The following is an 18,751-nucleotide window of genomic DNA, read 5'->3' on the forward strand; positions in this document are numbered from 1 at the left end:
GATGAGAGAAACTCTCGGAATTCAAATGGGAAGTGTTGGTTTCTCGAGAGAGGAAAGAAGAGCAACTCACTTCATGCATTCACAGCCAAGGTTGTAAAATTAAACTCGGGGGAACAGAATCACAGGATCCAACTTAGGGCCAAGCTACACATGACGAATGACACTTGAACGGCAAGTGTATTTCTCCCTGTTCACTTGCCCTCTACTCAATCCACTTGCCGTTCAAGTGTCATTCGTCATGTGTAGCTTGGCCCTTAGAGGAAGACATTCATAGGATCCAACTCAAAACTTGGCTCTTCGTGTGATCCATCTATGACTTTGAGTGTTACTTAACAGAATTTACAAAACTTCTCACTAGGAGAGTCTTATTAACTTTCCAACAGAGGGTCTCTGCAGTTTTAGTCACCTGTTTCAGGGACTCACCGTTTGACCTAAGATTGTACGTTTTGTGGGAAGAAGGAGTGAAGGATTTACCTTTGTTCCACTTTCCTATATAAAATATTTCTTTGGGGCCAAATCAACAGAAAATAGAATTTCTGCTTGTGATTAATAACACAGCAGCAGAGTGAGGGCCAAGCTACAAGTGACGAATAGGGATGTGCGTTTCGGCATTCAGAATGCCGAAAGAATGCCGAAACAAAAGTGTTTCGGCTTCTTTCGGGGAATGCCGAAACGTTTCGGGGAATGCCGAAACGTTTCGGGTAGCCGAAAGAAAAAAGCCGAAACGTTTCGGGATTCTTTCGGCTTTCTTTGGGCTTTTCAATGGGAAAATGCCTCCATCTTCCCGGACGTCTGGGGGAGGCATTTTCACACCGAATAAGCCCAAAATTGGTGGGGACCTTCCTCTAACCCTTCTCTAACAACCACCCAAGTTTCAGACAGATTGGACTTTGGGGGGCCATGTTATGGCCCCCCAAAGCAGGTCCCCCCATCCTCCCATAAGAAAGCGAAGGAGCAGCATATTGTTAGCATGCTGCTGCTCATCTTTCTTCATTATTTCCTATGGGGAAAAAATGAAGAGGCCGGCTTCCTTTGCCAGGGGTGGCATTTTGCATGCAAAATGCCCCCTTACCCTCAGAGGCCCTTCTCCCACCCCTCCTCCCACCCCCCACCAAGGCTCAGCCTGCTCCCACTTGGGGGGGGCATTTCATGGCCTCCCCAAGTAGGTGCTCTAATCTCTACCACTGACAGCTGGGGGAGGCTTGTGTTGCCAGGGGTGGCATTTTGCATGCAAAATGCCCCCCAACCCTCTGGGGCCCTTCTCCCACCCCTCCTCCCACCCCCCACCAAGGCTCAGCCTGCTCCCACTTGGGGGGGCCATTTCACGGCCTCCCCAAGTAGGTCCTCTCAGCCCCTAAAGTCCACCCCTTACAGCCCCACACAAACCCAATTCCCCCCCAGCTGCCACACACAGACCCAAATCCCCACATTAGCCCCTCACAGACCCAAATCCACCCCCACCTGCCCCACACCCATAACCCCAGGAACAGGCTGGCAAAGGCCAGCCCTCTCCCTTTGTTCCCTATGCTGGGAACTTCTAAACTCTCTTTCCCTGGGCAATTCTGCACAGCCCAGGGGTGCCACAATGGTGGGCACACTTCTGAGTGCCAGCTGGTCCCTGTGAAAGAGCACCTGAACCACAGACACCCTCCCTCAAATTCCCCCGCCACCTACAGAGATGGCTGGCCAGCCAGCCCCATTGTTCCCTATGATGGGAACCAACTGCACAACAAAGAATAAAACAAGAACAACACAAAATAAAGTTTTAAATTTTTTTTTCTCCCTTCCAAAGTACAAGTAGGCAAAGCATTATGACACATTACACCAGCAGTCCCCCACACAGAAAAATAACACAACTCACTTAACATCAGAGAATCACAAAGCACGATTCCTGTCAAAAACACTTTATTTCTTGAACAGCTTTAGGTTACACAGCAGGGGGGAACACCAAAGGGCATGGCAGCACTATCTTACACAAACATAACACAACTCACTTAACATCAGAGAATCACAAAGCACAATTCCTGTCAAAAACACTTTATTTCTTGAACAGCTTTAGGTTACACAGCAGGGGGGAACACCAAAGGGCATGGCAGCACTATCTTACACAAAAATAACACAACTCACTTAACATCAGAGAATCACAAAAACACAATTCCTGGCAAAAACACTTTATTTCTTGAACAGCTTTAGGTTACACAGTAGGAGGGCACAACAGGGCATGATAGCAATGTACTACAAAAAATAATACAACCCACTTCACCGTTTTTGACAGCAATTGTGTTTGTGTGATTCTCTGATGTGAAGTGAGTTGTGTTATTTTTGTGTAGTACACTGCTTTCCTGCTCTGTGGTGCCTTCCTACTGTGTAACCTAAAGCAGTTACAGAAATAAAGTGCTTTTGACAGCAATTTTTTGGGGTGATTCTTTAATGTGAAGTGAGTTGTGTTATTTTTGTGTAAGATACTGCTTCCATGCCCTTTGGTGTTCCCCCCCTGCTGTGTAGCCTAAAGCTGTTCAAGAAATAAAGTGTTTTTGACAGGAATTGTGCTTTTGTGATTCTCTGATGTTAAGTGAGTTGTGTTATTTTTGTGTAAGATAGTGCTGCCATGCCCTTTGGTGTTCCCCCCTGCTGTGTAACCTAAAGCTGTTCAAGAAATAAAGTGTTTTTGACAGGAATCGTGCTTTGTGATTCTCTGATGTTAAGTGAGTTGTGTTATTTTTCTGTGTGGGGGACTGCTGGTGTAATGTGTCATAATGCTTTGCCTACTTGTACTTTGGAAGGGAGAAAAAAAAATTTAAAACTTTATTTTGTGTTGTTCTTGTTTTATTCTTTGTTGTGCAGTTGGTTCCCATCATAGGGAACAATGGGGCTGGCTGGCCAGCCATCTCTGTAGGTGGCGGGGGAATTTGAGGGAGGGTGTCTGTGGTTCAGGTGCTCTTTCACAGGGACCAGCTGGCACTCAGAAGTGTGCCCACCATTGTGGCACCCCTGGGCTGTGCAGAATTGCCCAGGGAAAGAGAGTTTAGAAGTTCCCAGCATAGGGAACAAAGGGAGAGGGCTGGCCTTTGCCAGCCTGTTCCTGGGGTTATGGGTGTGGGGCAGGTGGGGGTGGATTTGGGTCTGTGAGGGGCTAATGTGGGGATTTGGGTCTGTGTGTGGCAGCTGGGGGGGAATTGGGTTTGTGTGGGGCTGTAAGGGGTGGACTTTAGGGGCTGAGAGGACCTACTTGGGGAGGCCGTGAAATGGCCCCCCCAAGTGGGAGCAGGCTGAGCCATGGTGGGGGGTGGGAGGAGGGGTGGGAGAAGGGCCCCAGAGGGTTGGGGGGCATTTTGCATGCAAAATGCCACCCCTGGCAACACAAGCCTCCCCCAGCTGTCAGTGGTAGAGATTAGAGCACCTACTTGGGGAGGCCATGAAATGCCCCCCCCAAGTGGGAGCAGGCTGAGCCTTGGTGGGGGGTGGGAGGAGGGGTGGGAGAAGGGCCCCAGAGGGTTGGGGGGCATTTTGCATGCAAAATGCCACCCCTGGCAACACAAGCTTCCCCCAGCTGTCAGTGGTAGAGATTAGAGCACCTACTTGGGGAGGCCATGAAATGGCCCCCCCAAGTGGGAGCAGGCTGAGCCTTGGTGGGGGGTGGGAGGAGGGTTGGGAGAAGGGCCCCTGAGGGCTGGGGGGCATTTTGCATGCAAAATGCCACCCCTGGCAAAGGAAGCCTGCCTCTTCATTTTTTCCCCATAGGAAATAATGAAGAAAGATCAGCAGCAGCATGCTAACAATATGCTGCTCCTTCGCTTTCTTATGGGAGGATGGGGGGACCTGCTTTGGGGGGCCATAACATGGCCCCCCAAAGTCCAATCTGTCTGAAACTTGGGTGGTTGTTAGAGAAGGGTTAGAGGAAGGTCCCCACCAATTTTGGGCTTATTCGGTGGGAAAATGCCTCCTCCAGGCGTCCTGGAAGACGGAGGCATTTTCCCATAGAAAAAAGCCGAAAGAATGCCGAAATAATGCCGAAAGAATCCCGAAAGTCGAAAGCCGAAAGAGATTCTTGTTTCGGCTTTCGGCTTTAACGATAGAGAATCTTCTTTCGGCTTTCTACTTTCGGCTATAGCCGAAAATTTTTGGCTTGCACACCCCTAGTGACGAATGACACTTGAACGGCAAGTGGATTGAGTGGAGGGCAAGTGAACAGGGAGAAATACACTTGCCGTTCAAGTGTCATTCGTCATGTGTAGCTTGGCCCAGAGTGTAGGGGAAAGGAGTTCCTTTCTGCAAATGTGCTACACTGTTCTCATGAAACCTTGACCTTATATATTTTGATATTCTGCTTTATACTATTTTACTTCAATACCCCTTTTCTATAAACATCCCATCTTGCAATGAGCCATCATTTTCTTGTATTTTCCACGAGCCAGCTTTTCGGTGGTGCCTCCTCTCGGTCGTCCCTTCAAGAAATTAGTGGGTGGACACTTAAGATTTTAAATTTATTGTATTTATCTTTGTTTACAGAATTTATATTCTGCCTTTCTGCCCAATCAGGGCCACCAAAGTGGCTCAAATGCTCTGTAGCCTGATGCTATGCACATTTACTTAAGGCCAAGCTACACATGACGAATGACACTTGAACGGCAAGTGGATTTAGTGGAGGGCAAGTGAACAGGGAGAAATACACTTGCTGTTCAAGTGTCATTCGTCATGTGTAGCTTGGCCCTCAGAGGTAAGCCAAACGGGGCTTACTCCTTATGCAGAGACTGCACAAGTATACTTCTGGGCTTGGAGTCAGATTCTTTCTTCCTAGTGTTTTGCCTTCGGAGCTTCCCTGATTGCGAAATACTTTCTTTGCCTGGTCAATGGAAGCAAGCAAACAGAGGCGGACGTTTTCCTTGTTGCGCTTTGGTCTTCAGCTTCCAGCCGTGCAAGCTGTCAAACCTCACAAGTGAATGCTGAAAATGACATTGCTATGGCTAACTGCCAGGAAAAAAATTAGTGTGCCCCCCATCACTAGATGTAAACAACAGTTTTGTGCTCTGTGCATTTCCTTGGGTGGAGGGAGACTGTGGGTGAAAAACCTCATTTCTCAAACCTACCTGTGATTATCTGCACCAACACAGAAGGTACTGTTGGAGCAGCTGATTTTAAGCATTTTCTTTTAAATCCTGGTGTGCAAAGAGAGGTATACTACGACACCTGTCAGACAGCGATAACAAACACTAGATGGCAGTCTAAAGTATACTTGGACTGCGCCAAGACCCATTTCCAAATACTTTAATCCTTCGTTCACACAATGAAACCAAGGAACGTCCAAAAAAATCCAGGAAGACCCTTGAATTGCCTGTGTCCATCTAGATGTCAACGTGATACAAAAATGGTTTCAGACCTGTGGTCAACCCTCACTCGCGCAGCACACATACAGTGACATCTCTCTTGTTTTAGCACTACAGCCAATTTTGTCTGGTATTCAGGCGAGGATGTTGCAAAGGGTAGATTAAACACATTGATCCACCACAAGGCTCTCAAGACCACAGAACATCAAACTCGGCACAAGACAGCATCAATATTTGTTGTTCTGATGAGACAGTATCTGAGTGCCCTTCAGTGCACTTATCTTCAACATGCACAACGCAGGCAAAGAGCTTGTTTTTGCGGCACAGAGTTCAAAGGCCGCAGGCTCACGTTGAGAGGCAGTATTTAAAAGTAAGTCAGATGTGAAAAAAAAATCAATGCAACTTACTTCTGCCTAAAAGAGTTTTTGACTCAAGCTGTGAATGACTTTGCTAAGCTCCCATGGCATGACAACATATTACACACAAAAAATGTGTGCAAGAAAATCCGGACGGTCCCCCTCCTTTCTCTGCTGCAAAGTGATGCTGAATGAGGAGCACAAAATAACAACAACAACATTCGATTTATATACCACCAGGACAACTTAACACCCACTCAGAGCGGTTCACAGAGTATGTTATTATTATCCACACAACAATAATCACCTTGTGAGGTGGGAGGGGCTGAGAGAGCTCCGAGAGAGCTGTGACTGACCCAAGGTCACCCAGCTGGCTTCAAGTGGAAGATTGGGGAATCAAACCCGGCTCTCCAGATTAGAGTCCTGCTGCTCTTAACCACTACACCAAACTGGCTCTGTGATGGGGGGAGTGCTCACCAAATTCACTGCCATTTTCCCAGTGAAAACCCTCTTCCCCTTTCTACCTCTGCATTCCAGTTTGACAAATGAGCATTTCCAACACAGAAAATTCATCTGGAACCTGCAGGTGGAGAAGCAACTGGGGGCCAAGGTACACATGACGAATGACACTTGAACAGCAAGTGTATTTCTCCCTGTTCACTTGCCCTCCACTCAATCCACTTGCCGTTCAAGTGTCATTCGTCATGTGTAGCTTGGCCCTGAGAGAGCAAAGAGTCAGAGGCAGGGGATGAGTTAAGCACTGATGCCCTTTCCTCTCTCGTTTCTCCAGTCCCAATTTCCCTCTTTCTTTCCCACCACAATTTAGCTGTCAAACTTTTTCATGTATAACGAGTAACTGAGCCCTGATCAGATTTGAATTCCGGAGGAACCTTCTTGAGCTCTGCAGTCTATCTTTCTCCAGGACACTTTCTGCTCTTCACCAGCTAGTTAGAAGCATGGACTCTGACGCCAGGTTTCAAAACTTATCATCTGCAAGACTCATAGGTTTAACATCGATAGTGGACAGCAGCATCCTTGCACTACCAAGTTTAGAGCATGCACCTCTAATCATGATCCTCAGTCATCATACTGTACCACTTTTTCACTGCTGTCCCTGCTAAGAGCCCCGTGGCGCAGAGTGGTAAGCTGCAGTACTGCAGCCCAAGCTCTGCTCACTACCTGAGTTCGATCCTGGCAGAAGCCAGGTTCAGGTGGCCGGCTCAAGGTTGACTGAGGGCCAAGCTACACATGACGAATGACACTTGAATGGCAAGTGGATTGAGTGGAGGGCAAGTGAACAGGGAGAAATACACTTGCTGTTCAAGTGTCATTCGTCATGTGTAGCTTGGCCCTCAGCCTTCCATCCTTCCAAGTTCGGTAAAATGAGTACCCAGTTTCCTGGGGGGTAAAGTGTAGATGACTGGAGAAGGCAATGGCAAACCACTCTGTAAAAAGTCGGCCAAGAAAACGTCATGATGCGATGTCATCCCATGAGTCAGTAATGACTCGGTGCTTGCACAGGGGACTACCTTTTTTTTAACCTGCTAAGATCAATGGCACCCCCAAAATCAAATGGGAAACAAAGACGTGTGCTTTGCTGTGTTATTTTATATCTTCAGCCTGCTTCCTACACTCTGCATCCAAACCCTATCCTGAAACTCAACACATTCTCTCACTGGTGGTGGCCAAGTCAGTACGCGAAGATGGTGGCACCTCCTCCTAAGGAAAGACACATCCCTGTTTTGTTTTGTTTTGACATGGAACACAGCGGAACGTTTTCTGGTACACCACCAATTTCAGCAGTCCCTTTAGGCTCCCTGTGAGGCGCTCTCTCTGCCACAAGCAGCTTTATCCCACTATGCACTCCAATGTTTTGGCAGACGGTTCATTTTACGATTGCTCTGACATAGCCACGCCAGATGCAGCAAAGCGGCATCTTCCCCACTCCTCCCCACTCCACGCTTGAAACCGGAAAAATTATCACAGCTCCCAGAATACAAAATTGCCATTCATTCTCAAACAAATGCCACTGTGTTAATTAATTACTTCATCTACTCTTCCTAATTGGGTGATAATTCAAATGGGACAGAAACAGAGAGAGAGGCACATTTCCTTCCCTGTTGTTTTCATATTGACTGTCGCTCAGCCGGTTAAATTTCACATCGACAGTCGCTTTAGGCGGTGACTCAAAGGGGACAGTGATAATTTAGGAGGGATGGTCAAGCATGAAAAGTGCATTATTCATAGTTCGAGGCTCCAGGATTCTGCCTGGACACGATCACATCTTGAAAACACAAGAGGAAATTCCAGTTTGCATCTATTAGGACTGTAAATCACATCCTGTCTGCCTTATGCGGCTCCAGCGGTTGAAATCTGTAACTCATGCTCTCGTGGCCACAACTTTAATAAACTAAAGTAACATGCAAAGTAGTAGCCTAGCCAAAAAAACTTTACGTCTGATAGTTTGACAGTTCTGGATTTAGCCGTCCCAATCGGGTAAGAATACAAATTCCAGATCTCTTTCCTGAAAGCTAACCTTTAAGCCCTGATCATTTCTTTCAGTTTCCACTTCCAGTCTTACAATCAAGCACTTTTCCACAGGTGGCAGAGGAAGGCTCAGCTCGCTCAAGGACTAAGTAGTTGCAAGAGAATTCCCATGCCTTTTCCCCAATCAGGGAAAGATAAAACTGTATTGATGAGTACAGGGCCTTTTTTCTGGGAAAAGAGGTGGTGGAACTCAGTGGGTTGCCCTTGGAGAAAATGGTCACATGGTTGGTGGCCCCGCCCCCTGATCTCCAGACAGAGGGGAGTTCAGATTGCCCTCCGCGTCTGGAGATCAGGGGGCGGGGCCACCAGCCATGTGACCATTTTCAAGAGGTTCCGGAACTCCGTTCCACTGCATTCCTGCTGAAAAAAAGCCCTGGATGAGTAAACTGTTAGGTAGATTTCTATCTACAGGCCAATAGGCTTAGAATTTGTTAGGGATTCATGAACACAATGCCAGATTTAGCTAGGGGCAATGTCTGTTCAGTAATTGCTCGGAGTACCCTGTATGTCACCCTTGTTAAGGGAATCTTTTTTATTTTTGGCTTCTCTTGCCTAACTTCTGTTGTGCAGTACCCATGCCACAGCCCCTTAAGCAGCCACGTACATCTCTTCCACGGCTGCTAGAGACTCATTAACGTAGCATTCAAACCTGCAGTTTCGCTCAAAGGGCATTACAGCGAACTTTAGCGGCACTTAAGAGCACTGAAGTGCACTGTGTGTCTTATCGTCAGGGAAAACTGCTGTTTTTTTAAAAATTCTGCTTTAAGAAACATTCTGGTTATATCAACCCATGGTGGGTGGGAGAGAAATTAATTGCCCAGATATGCAGGTCCAGCAATCGCCTCCAGCGCAGAGGTGGCGGAGGGGGCACGCACCATGGAGCAACTGAGCTGGAGAGCTGGGAGGACGCATGCACGCCAAGCATCCCCCCCCCCCCCGATCTCCTGCCTGTCGCCTCACTAACTGGAAAGGAGTGGAGGAAAAGTGATAAGTTTGTTTTGGGGGATTGGGAGTGGGGATGGGATGGAAGAATGACAGAAGAAAGCAAAGGGGAAGGGAAAGAAGAAAACGGGAAGGACCTGGAGAAACAGCTGCGCCTCAGGGTGTGCGCTTTGAATGAGCTGCTAATCCTTCTTCCAGGCACAAGCCTGCTGGACGCGAGGGCACCCAAGGACCATTCCAGGGTGGGCTGCTGCTGCTCTCTCCCAGGATGCCCTCACATCGGGGGTGGGGAGGGGGGCTTGTGCCTGGAAGAAGGATTTGCGTCTTCAGCAGCTCATTCAAAGCACACACCCTGAGGCGCAGTTTCTCTAGGTCCTTCCCGCTTTGTCCTTTCCCTTCCCCTTTGCTTTCTTCTATCATTATTCCATCCCATCCCTCCAAGAAAACTTGCACGACCCTCGTCTTGTTTGATCTGGCTCTAAGTTGACCCATGCTGCTGCCTCCACTGCTAACACACAGCTGTGGGCCAGGTACGGCAGGTGGCCAGGGTGGTGCGGGACAACTGAGCAGTGTGGATGTGCGTGTGTGTGCACATGCGCACAGGGGTGGCATCAGCCCTGAAGCTGCCCCCCGGCCTCAAGCACCAGGAACTCTGGCACCCGCCCTGCTGATGTGCCTTGCATACTCTTAGAATTACCCTGAGAGTTCCAGGCTGTGCCACTGTCCTGACATCAGAACCTACCACGCGGAGTTCAGAAAACCCACTTTCCTGACCCTTCTCAAAGCAAGAAGTTTTTCATCCATGAGCCCCTCCTATGGATTCTCACCCCATGGTTGGATCCAGCGCAATGCCTTTGGGGTTGTAGAGCTCCAGATCAAGCAACGTGACACAGGTGTCCCCGTTCTTATTGCAGACAAATATCCGGTCGTCAATGTCATCCACAAAGTAGAAGTTGCCCGTGAGCCAGTCGATGGCCATCTGCTCCACATCTAATGGAAAGAAACAAACAAGAATGAGGTAAGGAAGGGGTTCGGGCGCAACTCAGCACTTTCGAGCTATACAAAATGAATTACTCTATCAGCACAAGAGGTCCTATACAGAAGCATAAAAGATTGATTCCGATATGGAAACTGTTCCAGAAGCTTCCCATTGTTGAGTGAGTAAATCGATTCACATATGCAAAGAAAACAGGAGCCTTTTTGCCACATTGTGGTCTCTTTTGAAAACTGTCCCTCTGGAACAACAATCTGGGATAACTTAGTTCTTCATTTGGATCTCCGGAGAAAACATAGCCCGGAGTACACAAACTGTAAAGCAAGCATTCTACTTGCCCCCTAAACAGCTAAATGTCCTCTAACAAGGAACAGGGAGATTCACACAACTCTTTCTGGGGTTTAAGCGAGAGTACACATGGATCAACTCAAACCTCCCATCCAAGGATTCCAAATATTCTGCACCATAGAAACTTTGAATAGGTTTTATGAATCAATATGCCAGAGCTAAAACAGGTGAACAAAGACCCATCCCCTGAAAGTGTCAATGGGCTGTGCCACTTCAGGCTACAGGTGGGTAAAGTTGTTCAAAATTAGAATGTCAGGAAATGGTTGGCTTAGGGCCAAGCTACACATGACGAATGACACTTGAAAGGCAAGTGGATTTAGTGGAGGGCAAGTGAACAGGGAGAAATACACTTGCTGTTCAAGTGTCATTCGTCATGTGTAGCTTGGCCCTTAGAATCTTCTTCCTCACACATCAGTTGCATATGGGTAGGGAATATTTTATGTGGCAGAACACTCTAACATAGTGGTTCCAAAACTTTTCGGGCCACCGCCCTCTGGGTTCCATAAACTCATCCCCAGAGCCCCCTACTAAACAGTATAAAAAGCATTATAAACAATAAAAAAACAACATAAAAACATTAAAAAAACATTCAAAACAGCAACAATTGACTGTACATTTATTCAAAATCCACTTGAAAAATGACAAAAAGACAAAAACACATACAGTGACAACACTTCCTCAAAACGTGGTATATTCGTCTAGACTAGAGCGCCAGCGGCGTGTTTACTAAAAGTTCTGATAGTTTCCACCAGATTTCAGCACCACATAGAGGCAGAAACTTGGAAGCAAAGAAGGCTCTAGCCTGGTCAATCGTAAATAAATGAACAACGTGCTCGGAGGAGCCCTCTTGCCACACCCTTGCCTCTTAGCAACCCCCCCCCCCTAGATAATCCCACCACCCTCCAGGGGACGGTACCGCTCTAACGTGGGATCCTGCAGCTGCAATCTGAAATGGTCCAGTCCAGAAACAGATTTTCATGTGGATATTCTGCCCATCTGTTTCAGCTCTAACTCTGGGCCAAGCTACACATGACGAATGAAACTTGAACGGCAAGTGGATTGATTGGAGGGCAAGTGAACAGGGAGAAATATACTTGCTGTTCAAGTGTCATTCGTCATGTGTAGCTTGGCCCTGAGTTTCTTGATTAGAAATACCTGGTCTCAGGTCTTATAAAACCTCCAGTTAAAAAAAGCAAAATAAAGATTCCCCTAGGAAGATATGGGTGTGTAACCAACTACATTTTTATTTGGACAGAACCTGGAACACCATGAATCCCCCAATACTGATATAAATGCCACATGCTGTACCTTTATTGATTTGCTTTGAACCCAAATTTCTATCCATGGCCTGAAAATGGCCCGTTCTCTGAGATGAGTATGCAATGTGAATGCACAGCAGAAATCAACCTTTATGCTCTGTTGTGGCGGAGACGAGCACCCTGCGTTTCACCCCCTCTATCCTCCTCTCCTGTCCTGCCATATCTATGACTCTAACTCCCAGCTCTCTCCTAGTTTCTTGCTGCTAAAGGAACGAGCCCCTACAACCCCTTCCCCTCCTCAAAGCCCTGTTTTGTGTTGCTCAGAATAGAGCACCAGGCAGAAGATTGCTCTCCCACCGAGATATTTAGAGGCCTATTTTCCTCTTATCCTTCTGTGCGGCTCTGTCCTCCTGGAACCAATTGTTGCCCTCAATTAGGCTCCTTCACTGGCCCTGTGCCTCCCTTGAAACCCAATTTTAAAGCTCTCTCTTTTCACGGGGTTTTCTTTCCAATGTATTCCTGGCAGAGGCCAGCTCCTGAGAGCACCAGGCCTCTATAGTCTATTGCTACAGCTGAGAATATTTCACTGGCCAGGCAATGTCAGTAAATGAGGAAAGGGTGGGATGGGGAATGAAAGCAACCAGCCCAGAATGGTGCTAGACTTTGTATTTAGGATCGGATCCTATGTAATTCTACGATATAAACAAAGAACTGTACGATGGTTGTTGTGGATTCGACAATATAAAGAACTGTACGTTTGTTAGTTTGGACATGTGTGACCGACTTGCTGAAATTACGCTTCTCTTATTGTAATTATGACTGAGAGATGTAATTATCTTTTGTCAACCTGTATTGGAGAACACAATGGGGGGAAAATTAAATAAAGGGGGCGGAAGGTATCGGACCATTAGCCATGAAACGCCATCTGCCTAAAGGTGGCAGCAAACAGCCAAACCAGCCCCAGACAAAAGAGAGTGATACAGGCTGCATGCAACCTCCTCAGATATCAGCCTTACGAAACATCAGATGAAAATTAAGGCAAGATCTGTAATAATTTTTTTAAAAAGATGCTGACATGGAGCATCTGACTCACAGGAAGTGCAATCACGCCAGAGCTACAGTGTCGCGCCTTAGCTATTTCCTCCTGGGGCCTTGCCTTGGAACAATTCTGGAGTCCCAGTGGCCAGAGACTCACGTACCAAAGCTGGCTAAATCAATCCTGGAAGACAACAGGAGTGAAGCTGCTCCATGATAAACCACAGAGCTGATCAGGGATTGCCTTTGGAGATGCAATCCACCAAACACTGTATTCGGTATAATATCAACTACAAACCACAATCAAGTTTGCCACATGCTAGATGCTACACAATCTCACAAGCCCCCTCTTGCAACTCTTTTGCAGCTACTGCATGCCTAGGTTTGGCCTTTTTCATCATCAACACTACAGCTACATTAAAGTCCAGCTTCCTCAGAGACTCAAGGCGGATTACATGAAGTAAAATATAAAAGAGTCCAGTAGCACCTTTAAGATGCCTGATCTGACGAAGAGAACTTGATTCTCGAAAGCTTATGCTACAATAAAATTGGTTAGTCTTAAAGGTGCTACTGGACTCTTTTTGATTTTGCTATCACAGACTAACACGGCTAACTCCTCTGCATTTATAAGCTTTCGAGAATCACAGTTCCCGTCATCAGATGCATGGAAGGCAAGAAGAAACTGGTCAGATATATAGGTGGAGAGGAGAGGGCAGAGTAGATGCAAACAGTAGCCCTACAACAGACCCAGATGCCAGCTCTGCCCTTATATCTACCCAGGAAATACAATTACAGGACCCAATGGCATCAACTACACTGTCTCTGGCTCTTACAGCTGCTCATCCTCCAATGTGATATATGCCCTCATGTGCCAACAATGTCCCTCTGCTCTGTACATTGGACAAACCAGCCAACCTCTGCGCAAAAGAATAAATGGACACAAATCTGACATTAGAAATGGCAACATCCAGAAACCAGTGGGAGAACACTTCAATCTACCAGGACATTCCATCAAGGACTTAAAGGTCACTGTAGTTCAACAGAAACCTTTCAAAAACAGAATCCAGCGGGAAGCTTCTGAATTGGAATTCATGTGTAAATTTGACTCTGTCAAGCTGGGACTGAATAGGGACTATGAATGGTTATCTCATTATCAGGAGTAACTGACTTCCTTAACAGAAGCAAACTGATCTCCATATCAGTAGCTACTGTTTGCATCTACTCCGCCCTCCCCTCTCCACCTATATATCTGACCAGTTTCTTCTTGCCCTCCATGCATCTGACAAAGAGAACTGTGATTCTCGAAAGCTTATGCTACAATAAAGTCGGTTAGTCTTAAAGGTGCTACTAGACTCTTTTTGATTTTGCTACTACAGACTAACACGGCTAACTCCTCTGCATCTATTGGCAGTCTGTTTCAGTTCTTATAATCTTTTCACTTATAAAATCTTGTAGTTATGACGTCTTAATCAATATCTTCCTATTCGAAGACACCAGTCCTATATTCGAAAAATCCTGAGAACAATTGTGCTTCCCAGAGCACATACAGGTGTGCATGGTTTAGAAGCTGCAGACATGCCTGTACATGGAGGCGAAGCACACGGTTACTCAGGGCCAAGCTACACATGACGAATGACACTTGAACAGCAAGTGTATTTCTCCCTGTTCACTTGCCCTCCACTCAATCCACTTGCTGTTCAAGTGTCATTCGTCATGTGTAGCTTGGCCCTCAGATCCAGAGCATGAGAGTAAAGCTAAGCCATCCAACACATGGGCTCTCCCCTTCATCCACGCCCTCAGCAGATACTCCCGTCTAAAGCAAGAGTAGGTTTTTCATAGCCAAAGTACTACAAATAGCCACTTTCCCTTTGAGAAAGGGGAGTTCTCAGCGCTGGGGTGGTCCGTTTATTCTCAGGTTTATAATCCTGCCCTTTTTGTTCTGAGGGGTGTGTGTGTAATATAATGTAACGTTGGATTAATAAAAATAACAATTCCTGAAAATGAAAGTAAGAAAAAAATGCAAAATGAATAAGTCAAAACTCTATAGTAGTTACTAATGTGTAATAGCACAACCCTAAACGGAGGCACACCCTGGAACCTAAACCAACTAAATTCAATAGAATTAGAAGGGCGTAACTGGGTTTAGGATTATACAGTAAAGACCAATAAAGGTATAACTGCAGATTGATGAATATATTAGCTGCTGTAGGGAATAGGTTCACACAGTATCTAGCTGGGCAAGAACTGGAACGACACAATATATATAAAAGAGTCCAGTAGCACCTTTAAGATGCCTCTGACGAAGAGAGCTGTGGTTCTCGAAAGCTTATGTTACAGTAAAGTCGGTTAGTCTTAAAGGTGCAACTGGACTCTACTATGATGTATCTGATGAAGAGAGCTGTGGTTCTCGAAAGCTTACGCTACAGTAAAGTTGGTTAGTCTTAAAGGTGCTACTGGACTCTACTATGATGTAGCTGATGAAGAGAGCTGTGGTTCTCGAAAGCTTATGCTACAGTAAAGTTGGTTAGTCTTAAAGGTGCAACTGAACTCTACTATGATGTATCTGATGAAGAGAGCTGTGATTCTCGAAAGCTTACGCTACAGTAAAGTTGGTTAGTCTTAAAGGTGCTACTGGACTCTACTATGATGTAGCTGATGAAGAGAGCTGTGGTTCTCGAAAGCTTATGCTACAGTAAAGTTGGTTAGTCTTAAAGGTGCAACTGGACTCTACTATGATGTATCTGATGAAGAGAGCTGTGATTCTCGAAAGCTTATGCTACAGTAAAGTTGGTTAGTCTTAAAGTTGCTACTGGACTCTTTTCTATTTTGCTACTGCAGACTAACACGGCTAACTCCTCTGGATCTATGACAACATATATAAGAACACGAAACATGCTTTCCCTTGGGTGTTCTACTCACTGCACTGTTCTTTATTTATTTAGAGCCCAGTTTTCTAACATAGAGGTTAGAAATAGCTGCTTTACCACAATTTGCTATGGAGAGAGTAGTAATTTTCTGCAAACAATGTCACTCAACCAAACCTCCTGCTGAGCAGCACAACAACCAATTGGACCATAGCAAACATTCTGCGTTGGCTGGGTGGACCGCAGTTCCCACACCGAGTGTGTCTCATGGCGCCGCAGGGAAAAGAACGCTTTTTTTTTCATGCTCCGCGCTATGTAGTGAAACAAGGAAATTGCCAACACTTCCCTAGGCCACACAGCTAAGTCTCAGGGGACAGAGGGATACTGAGTAAATAAAGCCACTTGTTTTCTCCCTCAAGGATGCCTAGCTAGCAATTGCTGGCTTTGCTCACATTTAAGAACTGACTCATTGCAAAAAATTTGCCTCACATTAATACGCAAGAGGGGAACAGATTTCTCCACTCAACTGGAAAAGCAACTCTCTGTGTGTGCGTGACTTAAAAAAAAAAAAACGGAGTCACCAATTTTTTACATTGCAACATCCAAACTGCAAAGAGAAGATGAGCCTTAACTTTATTTACTTGCATATTTCGAGCACTTATATGCCGCTTCTCCAGACAGCTACTCGAGGCAGCTCACAAACAGGACAAGGAAGTCATAAAAATAACTGCATAAAAATCCTCAATAAGTAATACAAACAGAGCAGGCGCATGAAAACAGCACAAAACGACATCCGATAGTCCATAAAACAGTCCTCAGGCTAGAATCAAACCATAAAAGCAGCTTTAATAAGGTGGAACTAGGTTTGCTAACCTCCAGGTGGTGGCTGGAGATCTCCTGGAATTCCAACTGATCTCCAGGAGACAGAGATGAGTTCACCTGGAGAAAATGACGGCTTTAAAGGGTGGACTGCATGGCATTATACTCTGCTGAGGCCCCTCCCCTCCGCAAACCCAGCTCTCTCCTCCAAGCAACAACCCCCAAATCTCCAGGAATTCCCCATCCCGGAGCTGGTAACCCTAGGTGGAAGCCTTCAGTTAAAAGCTCACGTTAAAAAAAAAAAATGTTTCGGCCTGATGGCAAATTTTCTTTGGCTCTAGCAACCAGCACAAAAATTTAGGAGCCAGATTCATTTCAGTCTTCAGAGTTTCATATATTAATTATTGTATTTTCTAATCCTAACTTCTTCACAGTTCCTCATAATTTTATTAAAGCTGTGATGATTAGAGATGGGCACGAACCGGAAAAAAATTGAACCATGTGGTTCGTGGTTCGTCAAATTTCACGAACCATGAACTTTCAAAAACCTGCCCCTGGTTCGCGAACCAGTTCATTTGGTTTGTAAAAATGGCACATCCAGATCAGAAAATCATCACTTCCAGGTCAGCAGAAGGTCACTTCCGAGCCAGCAGAAGTTCACTTCTAGGTCAGCAGAAGGTCTGCAGGAAGTCCATCCCCTGTTGCCTAGGAAACTGATTGATTGGCACCAGGCTGTCTGCAGTGACGAGCCAAAAAAAAGAACCAAATGAATCAGCCTGAAGTTCATGGTGGTTCATCAGAAATGGGATCTGACGAACCATGGTTCGCGAACCACGAACCGGCATGGTTCGTGCTTAATTTTGGTTCGTATTTCAGTTCGTGCCCATCTCTAGTGATGAGCTCGGATGTTAATCAGAGTCGGCCTTTGTTAGTAACTGGATGGGAGACCACCAAGAAAGACCATGTCGTGGCTACTCCTAACATGTCCAAGTGGATAGACAAGATAAGCATCAATGGCTAAATTAACTTCCCATGTGCTCAATAGACCAATATCAGAATTCCGGAAAAAAAGCAAAGACTTCTTCGATTATCTAGGTAAAAACTAAGATAAAATAAGGAAATTATATTATAGAGATAAAATACAGAAAAGACGGCTGATTAAAAGTCATTGACATTAAAGTCTGGTTATATGCAATAAGGAGAAGGTAGGAGAGCTATTACATAATTTAGCTGTACTGTTATATACTTTGAATATATTTTTCTGTTAGTTTAAATCTAATTCAAATGTAGTACTTGTATAAGTTTCTATGCACTTACTATTGTTATTCATATCTTTTCTTTTAAATAAAATCTTTACTTTAAAAAGAAAAAGAAAAAGACAGGGATGCTACGCAGAGGCAAGCAATGGCAACCCACCTCTCTTATCTTGAAAACCCCAGCAGGCCGTTCCACAGAGAAGGGGCCACCATAGAGAAAACCCATGTACGAGCGGCTGTTGATTTCACCCATGTGCAGCCTGGTACCTGCAGGAGATCCTGTTCAGGTGAGCAGGGTTGCTAGCCTCCAGGTGGTAACTGGAGATCTCCCAGAATTACAACTGATCTCCAGGCAACAGAGACCTGTTCCCCTGGAGAAAATGGCTGCTTTGAAGGGTGAACTCTATGGTATTATACCCCAAGGCCCCTCCTCTCCCCAAACCCCACCCTCTCCAGGCTCCATCCCCAAAATCTCCAGGAATTTCCCAACTTGGACCTGGCAACCCTACAGATGAGCGAAGTTGCCACGGAGGAACATAGGGAAGGAGGCGGTCCCGTAGGTATGCCGGACCAAGGCTGTGAATAGCTTTGTACACAGTGAAGCTAGCCTGGACAGTATTTGCTCGTCTAAACGAAATGGGAACAATGAAGTTATGCAGAGAAGTAGTCACTGCAAATTACAGTTTGTCAGGAAAGCAAAGAAATGCCATCAAGTTAGGGCACAGCGGCTTGCTCTGCTCAGCCAATCTATCCCCTGTTCTTTGACTCTTCTGGGCAGAAGGACCTACAAACTAGGAAGCTGATCCTGGCTATCTAACGGCGAGTTTGCCTAGCCTCAGCTGGAGCTCACTGAACACTACTGTACAATGGAAACAATATTCCAATGTGGCTCTGGGCTTAGACCCATTACACAGGGCTGTGCTCCAGGGGCAGCAAAAATAAAAATAAATCTGCTGGTTTCGGTGAAGACCATTGCTAATCTAGCTGAGAATTGTCATTTCAAGCTA

General features: G+C 45.9%; 1 protein-coding gene across 1 annotated transcript in view; it reads right to left on the bottom strand.

The window, feature by feature from the left end:
• LRP1 (LDL receptor related protein 1) overlaps positions 1-18,751 on the bottom strand; it is a 386,504-nt gene that overhangs the window by 164,964 nt on the left and 202,789 nt on the right. The window contains 1 exon segment of the mRNA XM_055003348.1: positions 9,997-10,159. Coding sequence (XP_054859323.1) covers positions 9,997-10,159 — 163 coding nt within the window.

The sequence above is a fragment of the Eublepharis macularius genome, chromosome 19 (assembly GCF_028583425.1).
Source record: "Eublepharis macularius isolate TG4126 chromosome 19, MPM_Emac_v1.0, whole genome shotgun sequence".
In the NCBI taxonomy this organism is placed as follows: Eukaryota; Metazoa; Chordata; class Lepidosauria; order Squamata; family Eublepharidae; genus Eublepharis; species Eublepharis macularius.